We start from the raw sequence: 12,018 nt of genomic DNA on the forward strand, positions 1-12,018 counted from the left end.
AAAACAATGTAACACCAAGGCTTTTTCTGCACTTTATTTCGAAAAACTGTGTAGATATTAAAATTTATTTGTAAGTTGAATTTTTGTCGTGAATACGACTTACTTTACTATGCGGCGCTTTTTCAAAATTTACCCTCTGAGAGAGTGATAAGTTTTTGATCGTGAATATCTCCTGTTGTATCTAATGAATCAACATAATCCTTACGACATGCCATCGGAAATGTGATCACAATTTTATGATAAAGTATTCAGTTGTGTGACATAATCTCAAATAATTCAAAATTAAACCCTTCTTAAATGTGTGGTATAAACGAGTATCAAAGAGCCTTTCTCGTATTTTGAAAGCTCATAGCTCAGTGATCGGTGGAAGGATTTATATAATCTAACTACCAATAGAATCGAAAATTTTCAACTTGAACGTGTATTGCAACAACATTACATACTCTATTGAAAAACCTGTTTGGTTTGACGCATGACAGCATCAGCCAATCAGAACGCGAGATGTCTGCATCTATACAAGAGCATCCATATAAAAGTTGAGTGGTTCATTTTTCCTACCATTTGCTGAGCATCTGTTCCTCACTGTTTCCCGTTCTGCGTACAAGAAAAGGAATTTTGGCAAAGGGCTCTCCGTGCACCGCTGCCAGTAGCAGGTATAACATGAAATGTGATGTGAGAAATAGCATCATTTAAGTTAAAGCAGCTACTCTGAACGTACGAGACACCGTCACCACGATAGCACCGAGAACCGGTAGAAAGGCAGCCAAAAAGTCCAGCAAGCTAGGCCCATTCAAAAAGCACTTTTTAGTGCTAAAGATAATCATAAAGAACTAGTTGAATTTTGTCGCTTTCCTACCATTTTCCGAGCAACTGTTGCCGATACAAGACACACACGAGAAGTTTAAATAATTTGCACCGTCACTAACACATTCAATTACGAACGGCAATGCGAAAGTGGAAGTGATGATGTTGAATACATCTTTATACTAGTATACAAATATGCCGTGCGAAACAGAGTTGCCACGTATACAGATCAATATGTATTTTTGTCGCGAATTCTTTAGTATGGGGCGCTTTTTGATCGTGATATCTAACACATTCAATCTTTATACTAGTATACTTTATACAAATTGTTAGAACAAAGGTTTCCACTTAATTTGCGCATTCTACTTTCCAGGCGTATCAGAACTGGCTAAACTTAAAGCAATCTTAAATATTTCTTTATCACAGTGATGTGGTCGTCCTGAAAAGGACGGGGTTTTCAACTCCTCGTCGTTACGGATGGTCAGCTGCAGATGGCGAGGGATGATTTTCGTTTTCTTGTTGCCACGGGCAGCGTTACCGGCCAATTCCAACACTTCGGTAGCCAAGTACTCCATCACTGCCGCCAGATAGGCTGATGCACTGGCACCGACACGCTAGACGAGGTTTCCCTTCCGGAACAGACGATGGTTTCTGCCAACTGGGAACTGCAGACCAGCACGGTTTGAGCGGGATTTTGCCTTACCCTTAACTGTTCCTCCTGTGTGCGTGTTTCTGCGTAAAAATTCCACAAGATGCTGTTTACAGCTCGACAGCCAATTCAGTATTACTGGCTGCTGCTCTACTAACTCTCTCTTTTATATCGTCTCACTATTTTCCGTTCTGCGAACAGGAAAGGTATTTTAACAAAAGTGACGTCCGTATACCGTTGCCAGTAGCAGGTATAAAATAAAATGTGATGTGAGAAATAGCGTCATTTAAGTTAAAGCAGCTACTCTGAACGTACGAGACACCGTCAGCTAGATGGCACCGAAAACCGGTAGAAAGACAGATTTGTACCGTCACTAACACATTCAATTACGAACGGCAATGCGAAAGCGAATGTGATGATGTTGAACACATCTTTATACTAGTATGGGGTCGTGTGAAAATATGCCATGCGATACAGTGTTGCCATATATACAGGTTAATCTGTATTATTATTATTATTATTATTATTATTACTATCTTTATAATTATTAAAATGACTCTTGCATACCGAAGATCGTCGATACATTTCAAACCAGGCCATTGCAGCTGTCTCGTACTGAAATTTCGAAAAGAATCAGATATCTTTGAACTTCATAGCTTCAATAAAAATAAACTATAAATTTGTCGTACCTAGCCTCCTATATGGGCAAATTAAAACGGAATTGTTTCAAGTTTGGAATATATAGTTGTAGAATAGTAGCTGTTCAATGTAAATAATCTGAACTTTAATGTAGGTGCATCGATTCAAACTCTATTAGTGAAAAAGAGGGAAGCTTGCACAATTCATACAATCAATCAACTAACTGATATTCGGAATAGTGATGGGAGCGTGTCAGTGTCAGTCTCTCTCTCTCTGTCTCTATTTTCGACTCATCAAGGCACGCCACTCAGCAATTCAACAAAAAACCTGTTTTAATCCACCTAGTGGTGTAATGATGCCTTTCTCATGTATAATATTGTGGTATTCTATTCAAAATTTTTCTCTTCGATTTTTGAAAGAAACTAAGGGATTGCTTGTGCATTAACTAGTATAACGAACATAATGAAACAGTGCTTTGCTCGCGTAGGTCATCCTTAAGAAAACGAAGTGGGTTCACTATTATATGCACTTCCGGCACCGGAACCCGAGAACCGGTATAATCGAAGTCGGTTCGTACGGCCACCAACTAACATGACGTACAAACTCTACTAGTTTTTATTCAAATTTTGAAGTTTTCATATGATTTTACCATCGCACTCTAAATGACGATTGAAATGCTTGTTGTATCCGAAAATATGCAGTAATTTTTGGTCAAACAATCGCTGAGAAAAGTGAGTGAAATCCATTTTGGTATATATGACCATAATTTCCGGTGGTTCCGGAACCGGATACCGGGAACCAGGATAGCCGGAATCGGTTTGTTTAGTTGCCTACTGATAATGACTATCGATTTGTGTAGTTTTGAGCACAGAGTCTTCATTGAAAAAGAGCCGAACGTAAAGAAGTTTACGACATCAGAACAAATTGGCTCAAATGGCACGTTCCCCTTGGTTTTTGTTTATCTTCAGATAATTCTCGTTTCATTTATGACTTTTTCAGTGCAGTGCAATTTAGAAACGAAACCTCCATCAATTTAACAGATTATCTGTATTCGGCAAAAAACAGACTGCAAAAGACTGATAAATAAATAGCAGAAATAAAAACTTTCAAGAAAAAAACACAATCACGGTTTTAATAACATTGACATGAACTGTCCTAGAATACATTACTCTCAGATAAAATTAAAACATTTAGACTGTAGGAATATTTATTTACCACATGGAAAACTTGTTTTACAATTAACTGTTATATCCTTCTGCATACTTTCACTTACATAAAACGACCACTACGTAACTAACATAAATGACGTTCATTTACCATTGAAAATTTTCAATATGAAACGCTTCTGGTGAAATGAAGAGGTTTTTTGTTCTGCCTTTTGCTGTCTTCGTTCTTCGCCAAGTGACAGCATTTGAATACAACAATTTCGGTTACCTGAATGGTTATGTCAAAATCAACAGATATGTTAGTTAAATCAACAACATTTTAGTTGAAACAACCAAGGCGTGAAACAACAATTGAAATAATGTTATTTTGTGATCTGCGGGTTCTCCGTGCACAAGGGTTTTGAAATATTGCAACCTAGTATGAGAATCATCAAGTTGAATCATCGATTCGATTTTCTGCGATAATTCGATAGTCCCACGACAAAAGGGCCTAACTGCAAATGAGAGCCTCTCTTTGTTTACTTTCTCTTTTGATTATTACGGAGAAACTATTGCAAATTCTCTAAAGTTTTCAATACAAATCGAAAGCTTGTAGTTTGACCTTGAAAGTTTTGCGAAGAGTATATCATCAAATATAAAATCAGTTCGGTAAATCGTGAAAGAAAACATAAACAAAGAGAAACTGTAAGTTGCAGTTAGGTCCTTTTGTCGTGGGACGGTCGAATTGTCAACTTGCGATTCTCTCTTGGGAAATTCCACACAGCAACGATCATTATCAGACTGTAATTTTTTAAGGGCCGTGAAATACTCAGAGTATGAAGTGGAGCGAAGGAATGTAGAAAAATTCTCTCGCGGTTCATGCATTGAGAGACTCGAGTTCTTGTAAGCATCTTCTACCGAATTGAAAATGTTGTATACAATATAGATAGCAATATAGCAGCTTCTGTCAAATTTTCGGCAATCACCAACACTGCTCTAGGCCACACCTGTTTATTAAATAGTAATGGAGCAGTGATGCCACTTTTTGCTGAGGTCAAACAGCTTGGCTGTTTAATTCTCTGTAAAGTTTTGCCGAGATTCGGGACGAAAATTCAAGTGTGGGAACGGGATAATATTGGACATTATTGAATTATGTTCCACAAATATCTAGAAAATTCACAATTTGGAGTTTTGAAGAAATAATGGAAAAATCGTAGATTTTAAATGATTCATTCGTAGATCCGTATAAAAAAAACGGCTCCACCCGAAATAAGAAATAAAAACCTGTTTTAATCCACCTAGTGGTGTAATGATGCCTTTCTCACATCAACCATACTATCATCAGGACCTTTCATTTGAACCTAAGTTTGTGAATATCGGTCACGCCATCTATGAGAAAAGTTAGAACACATATTTTCCTTTTTTTGTACATTTTACCCCATAACTCCGGAACCGGAAGTCGGATCCAAATAATATTTAGGAATTTTGTATGTGACCACGAGAATCTAAGTTTGTGAAAATCGGTTCAGCCATCTCCGAGAAAAGTTAGTGCAAAAAAACGTAACATACACACATACGCACATACACACACACATTTTGCGTACTCGACGAACTGAGTCGAATGGTATATGACACTCGGCCCTCCGGACCTCGGTTCAAAAGTCAGTTTTCACAGTGATTGCATAACCTTTCTATATTAGAAGGGCAAAGAGTTTCATTTAGGTTTAATAAATATTAGCGGGCTAATGATCCTGCACAAAGAAGTAAGTGATCGTAAAACAACTAAAATTTTAGTTGTTTTTTTGAATTCGTTTGGTTAAAATTTAGTACAACTAATCGATTGTTGTTTTAACTAAACTGTCATTTTTGATTTATCGTGCTGGCAGTATAGCAATGACACGCAGCAAAGACACGCACCACAAAGAAGTAATGAAACGCTACAACTGAGCAATGACATACACCCTAAGCGAAAAATGAAATATTTCAATGAGGTGTCACTCGTGCAACTGAGCAATGACACAATCCCTGCAAAGTACCTGTAGCAGAAAATGTCTGTTTTTTTAATAACTATTTATTGGAATATGAGTTAAAATTAAATTATTAAGATTCAAATTGATTGTTCAGCATCAAGTGGTGACTTTTCAGCCCTATTATATACATTATTTAGTTATTACCATGAAGACATCATTTGCTTACGCAATTCTGTGATTTTTGTGAAGGGGAAATTCTAAACCTACTTGTATTGTGTAATGGGGAAAAGGAACTTATATACTAACTTACTAACTAATACAGAGAGCGAATCGATTCAATTGAAGATTGCATCGATTTTTGTCGGAATTTGCTTATAATATTATGTGACATTACATCTAATGGCTCTATACTTGTGAGTCTTCGTAACTCATACGTACTAAACCAGGGAGGACGCTCCAAAATCATTTTCAGATTTTTATTCTGAGTGATATTACATTGACATGAACTACCCGAAAATACATAGCTCGCAGATGAAATTAAAACATTTATATTGTAGGAATATCTATTCAGTACATAGAAAACTTGTTCTACAATGCACTCTTAGGTTTTGCGAAAAAAAGTGGCTGGACAAGTGTTGCATCGCATTTCTTGAACGATTAAGCCAAATTTTTTTTGCACTCCTGAACTTCTCAAAGACCCGCTATACGATTGCCCAGTAACATTCGACGGGTCGAAGCTGAGGGCAATTTGGTGGATTGATATTTTTCTCAACGAAATGTATATCCTTTTCCGCAAGCCAGTTGAGAGTGGTTTTGGCATAGTGAGCCGACGCTAAATCCGCCCAAAACAGTGGAGGTGTACTATGCTTCTTATATAAAGGCAGCAATCTCTTCTGCAGACACTCAAATCGATAGATTTCTGCATTTATAGTTCCGGTAGTGTAAAAAATGGTTGACTTCAAACCACAAGAACATATTGCTTGCCATACCAGTACCATTTGACCGAATTTCTCTACTTAAATCGACCTGTCCGCATCGCTCACATCCTCCCTAACGACGACAGTAAAGTATTGTGGACATGGGAGGGGTTTTAGAGTCCTCCTTTACATAAGTCTCATCGTCCATCAAAACGCATGCATCAGGACACTGCAAAATACGCGAATACAATTTGCAGCTCTTGTTGCTGCTTGCTTCTTCTATTCTACACTTTGTTTCGAGATTTTCTAGTTCTTGTAGGTCTTCAGGTGATTCCGCCTCTTGATATACTGGATCATTCCGACACTCGTTCCTGCTTTTTTTTGCCAAATCACGTATTGACATTGATTTGATCTTCATGATTAGAGATACCACTTTCTGGTCCAGTTTCGGGTTGGAAAACCGGATTTTCTGCATCTTCCTGGTAGCTCATCCAAAGAATGGTGTTCCCTAAACTTATTAACTCCGCTTTTAACATGATAAATTCCAAACCGTCTCGCCAATTTTCGCATAGTAATAATACCCTTCTCACTTAGCTATGTGTCCAGAACCTTAATTTTCACTTCCTTTTCAATACGCGACATTTTGAAAACGCCAGAATTTCAACCGCACAAACAAAACAAGTAAACAAACGAATGCTGACAGCCAAACGCACAGCATGCTGTGATCTGAGCATAAAAACCCATCACAAATACATGCGTACAACACAAATGTGTGTGGATAGCTTATTTTCGATACACCTCTTAGAGACGTCACTTTACATTGTCACGACAACTTTCAGATAATATAGTAATCTCTATTGAAAAACAAACCCCCTAAAAATACTTTACTTCTTTGTAAAAGTAACGGACCTATTTAATGTCGAATATAAATATTACAATGTTCCAATTACGGGTTCAAATGATCTTTTCCTACTTACTTATTGAGTTCCAATAAAAGTTTGAGTTTGAATTTCAGTTTGCTCACCTGAAACGACAAAACGAAAAAGAAAGGTATATTAACTTAACGAATCTTAGCGGAATACTTTCACTATAGGATCAAATCACTTTACAGCTATGACAACCGGCGGGCCCCACTATCAAGACCTCCTGCCGTCCTCCTACGGCTTATTTACCCAGATGAGGGTGGATCACAGGTTCTCAAAAGGATAGGATTAATCGTGCCCACAATAAAAAAAAAATAACCTACCATCCCCGCCAACGAATCGGATGACCTATTTCACGTTACTGCCGGAACGATGTTTTTTTCCCTTGATGATAACCAAAAAAAAAACTGAAGGAAAAAAGGAAGGCACTCAGTTTACTGTGTAGCGTCGGCAGCAAATAGGAATAGAAAAGTATTTGACCTTCACGGGCGAACCGGCCAACTCTACCCAGAGCAGAAAACCCCCGTCGTCCTGTTCGTCGCGTTGTCGGACTGCCGGAGCGGAGTGCGGAAAAGCAAAGGAAAACTTTTCGTCAGGCTTTTAAATGCTTTCAGTTCTTCATGCTCCAACCGAGTGTTGGCTGACTTTGGCCTCATAAAGCTTCCTTTTTTTTTCTTTCCTTCTCCCGAGCCCGAAAGATCCTTATCATCAAGTGTGCATGCTCTGAGCGAAAATTTTGCCCATTTAATTTGAATATTTATACACCGACAAATTATTCCCAACAACTTTGCACGGTACTCTTCACTCACTTCACTTACACGAAATGGAACACGAGAGAACGCCCACTCCCGGCGGCGGCGACGACGCCAGCTACCGGAGTTTAGAGTTCGAGGTTAGGAGGAATTTTGTCTGTCGGCGACATGGCGATGGCGACACATTCGGCAGAAAAGCTCGGCCTTCTTTTTTCTCTAGGGTTGCCCGCCATTCCTACGCGAATGCTTCAGGACAAGACGACCCAAAGCGGACCCAACATTTTGGGATCGATGATTTCTGTTTTTCTGCTCCGACAGCCAGCCAAAAAAGTCGCGCTTGACAACGGGCGGAAGTTGGTTCGGTTGTTGGCAGTTGGCTGGGATTCAGTCAAAGCGATATGACGAGCTGTTGTTAATCAAAGCCTACTGAGCGGGATGTTGTTTTTCGGGAATTGTGCGGAAAATGAAATGAAACCATAGAAACGTTTTTTTTTGCGGTGTGGATGGACTGTGTGCGTGTGTTTGTGTCCGAGCTTTCAAAGAATGTGTATCGTCAGGTTCAACGCTTCGAGTGAAATGTTTGATGTTTTACGCAGAGTTTATTACAGATAGAAGCAGATAGAAGTCTTCTCAATCTTTTTGAAAACAGTTCATGAAAAGCTTACCGTTTTTTTTTTTTTGAGATAAGAAGACTTTAAACCTCGGTTCTGACGATCTCTACGGTGCACATTCAACCACAATTTTCGATAGAAAACTCAATTAAACTTGAATGTTTTTCGGTTTGCTCAATAAACAGTAATAGGAGAAAATGGGAAAAAAATACACACCAGATGCATAACGTATGTCTTCTAGTTCTCTGAGAGAAAAATATAATCAAACCGTAAGTCTACCATAGCAAGCCTTGGTTCAAGTAGTCGTATAATACGTATAATATAATTTCTTGTGCTCCTGTCATTCCGTCGCAATATCGTTGAGGCAGTCGTAATAAACCTGCTCGTACTTCACATTTGTCTTCCGCTACTCAGCAGACATTTTTTTTTTCTTCTCAAATTAGTTCCCCCCGTTATCCCTTTACCGACCCGAGCATAACTGGCTCGGATTATCCAACCAAACAATCTGGTACCAGTAGTGTTGCAATCGGAAAGAAGCGAGAACTAAGCAAAAAGTTGCTCCTGCCATTGCCGGAGGGGGTAAACTTTCCACTTTCGATGTACGCTCGGGAGGCGATGGAAGTTGCTTAAAGATGAATCTAATTTTCCAAGAAGATGGAAAGAAGCTTCGCTGCCAGCTGCGTATGGTTTTTATTGTTCATATTTTCTTTTTTTTTGCACTAACTCAAATGTGGAAAGCAGAAAAGAAACGACGTATGTTTGCAAGCGTGGGAGAACACCGGCTCTAGAACGAGCGCGAGCGAAACTTTGTGGCTTCTTATAACACTAAACAAGTTTTGTTCATTAAAATGTGACGCAGTTCTTCAGCTCAGATGCTGTAGCCGCATGAGACAGCAACCTCGAACTTAATCATTGTCATTTTGTTTTATCCGTTAAAAATTGAGTCGACAAACTATTTTGGTGATTCCTCGTCATACAACTGCAATCGATTTCAATAACTATATTAATATTTTAATGATAATAGGGCCTATGACGTTTGTCTTTTGCCGGTTTTCACTTGTTGTCTCTTATGTGTTTTTTTTTACCTTTTCTTTACCATTTTGATGCCTTCTTGGTTTCTTTTTAGTGCCTTTATGTTACCTTTTTAATGCCATACCATTTGAGACCTTCATGATGCTTATTTTGTTACCTGATTTGTGCCTTTTTGTTGCCATTCTGGTGCTTTGCTGGTGTCTGACCTTTAAATCGTCATTTAGAGTGCGATGGCAAAATTGCACAAAATCTTCAAAATTTGAATAAACACTAGTAGTTTTTTTTTTTTTTATTCAAGAATATAATGTTTAAGGCACACTGCTTAAGCTCTAAGATGCCAAGGGCTTTTACTAATTTAAAATTTACGACTAACTTAAAACTAGGGTTGTATCATTAAGTAATGTCATATTTGGGTCGCAGTGGTTGACTTTGGCAGATCCAGCCTTCATGTGGTGATCGGCCGGTGAATTGAATATTTCATGAGAGTCTTCCATATGGCGTTGGTGAATATTCATGTTGGCCGCATTCTTCGGTCCGTGTGGGTCCGCGGGAAACACCCCCAGGTTACGAATACCCGGCGGGTGGCCCGCATGCTGTTGATAAGTTTCCGTGGGCGATGATGGTGTTGTTACAGAAGAAAATGAAAAAAAAATATAGCGAAGTAAATATTGCGGAAAACGGAGTAAAAAGGGGATATGGGAATGAAATGACTAAAACGACAGAGATCTAATTAGTTGACATCGAGATGGTGAAGAGACGAGGAGGGGGGAAGCGAAGGTTAGTGACAGCAAAAAGATCTTGTTAGTTCCGATGAAGATGGTGGGCAGATGAGGAATCGGGATAATCGGCGGAAGTTAGTGTCGAACCTGCAGTTGAGAAATAATTCTTAGCCACAGTTGAAACAACGTCGTTAAATAGGAGGAACTTTCTAAGCCAGATGTAACAGATTACACTTGTATATTAATGTGTTTGAGAAACTGGTATATGAGAAGCATATATGAACTATCCCGACTCGCCAACACATCCCGAACCGGAACTTCAGGCGGTCTACCTCGGGCCCTGAGGGATTCCAGTAGCTTCGACCTGGCGTCGCGATACTCTACGCACGACCACACGACATGCTCGATGTCCTGATAACCGTCGCCACAGGTGCAGAGCCCGCTCTCCACGATCCCGATACGCCGGAGATGTGCGTTGAATGTATAGTGATTTGACATGAGCCGTGACATAACGCGAATGAAATCACGACTCACGTTTATCCCCTTGAACCAAGGTTTCGTCGATGCCTTAGGGATAATGGAGTGTAGCCATCGTCCCAGTTCGTCATTGCTCCATGAAGTTTGCCAACTTTCGAGAGTTTTCTGGCGAGAGATACTGAAAAATTCATTGAAGCAGATTGGTCTTTCATAAATATCACCTTCTAATGCGCCCACTTTAGCCAATGAGTCTGCCTTTTCATTGCCCGGAATGGAACAATGCGAAGGGACCCAGACTAACGATATTAAATAAGACCGTTCAGATAAAGTACTCAAATGTTCCCGTATTTTCCCCAGGAAATATGGGGGATACTTTCCTGGCTTCATTGCCCGGAGAGCTTCTATTGAGCTTAGACTGTCCGTGACAATGAAGTAATGGTCTTTGGGCAAGGTTTCAATGATCTCGAGGGTGTACTGAATAGCAGCTAATTCTGCGACGTAAACTGAAGCCGGATCACTGAGTTTGTAAGAAGCGGTGATGTTTTGATTGCAGATGCCGAAGCCTGTGGACTTGTTAATGTTTGATCCGTCAGTGTAAAACACCTTTTCACAGTTGACTGTTCTAAATTTATTATAAAAAATATTTGGGGCCACTTGAGGGCGCACGTGAGCCGGAATTCCACGAATTTCTTCTCTCATGGATGTGTCGAAAAACACAGTGGAATCAGAAGTATCCAAGAAATGAGCACGGTTGGAAACAAACGAAGAAGGATTAATATTCTGAGCCATGTAATCAAAATACAAGGACATAAAACGGGTTTGAGAATTAAGCTCAACTAACCTTTCGAAATTTTCAATTACCAGAGGATTCAAAATGTCGCATCGAATGAGCAAACGATATGAGAGATCCCAGAACCGGTTTTTCAATGGGAGAACACCCGCCAGCACTTCGAGGCTCATCGTATGAGTCGATTGCATGCAACCCAAGGCAATACGCAAACAACGATACTGAATTCTTTCCAGCATGATGAAATGAGTGTTCGCCGCGGATCGGAAGCAAAAGCATCCGTATTCCATCACGGACAATATCGTTGTTTGATACAGCCTGATCAGGTCTCCTGGATGGGCACCCCACCACGACCCGGTTATTGTACGAAGAAAGTTGATTCTTTGTTGGCATTTTCTTTTCAGATACCTAATGTGACATCCCCAGGTGCCTTTGGAGTCGAACCAGACCCCGAGATATTTAAATGTGAAGACCTGAGCTATGGTTTCACCCCCTAGTTGAAGCTGTAATTGTGCTGGTTCTCGCTTTCTCGAAAATACAACCAGCTCAGTTTTCTCCGTAGAGAATTCGATACCCATTTGAAGAGCCCATGT

The 12,018-nt window shown here is 39.6% G+C and overlaps 2 protein-coding genes across 8 annotated transcripts in view; one reads left to right on the plus strand and one right to left on the minus strand.

The window, feature by feature from the left end:
- Nucleotides 1-12,018, minus strand: part of LOC131433161 (G protein-activated inward rectifier potassium channel 3) — a 307,064-nt gene that overhangs the window by 133,673 nt on the left and 161,373 nt on the right. Inside the window, exon 3 of one of the 7 annotated variants that reach the window (XM_058600013.1) lies at nt 7,102-7,148. The exons of the other annotated variants lie outside the window; for them this stretch is intronic. Within the exon in view, the coding sequence (XP_058455996.1) occupies nt 7,102-7,148 (47 nt within the window). The remainder of the gene's footprint in view (nt 1-7,101; nt 7,149-12,018) is intronic. 7 annotated transcript variants of the gene reach the window in all.
- The window catches only part of LOC131433162 (serine/threonine-protein phosphatase 2B catalytic subunit 3-like), a 199,892-nt gene that overhangs the window by 68,422 nt on the left and 119,452 nt on the right, over nt 1-12,018 (plus strand). The window lies entirely within an intron of this gene.

The sequence above is a fragment of the Malaya genurostris genome, chromosome 2, assembly GCF_030247185.1.
Source record: "Malaya genurostris strain Urasoe2022 chromosome 2, Malgen_1.1, whole genome shotgun sequence".
Classification (NCBI taxonomy): domain Eukaryota; kingdom Metazoa; phylum Arthropoda; class Insecta; order Diptera; family Culicidae; genus Malaya; species Malaya genurostris.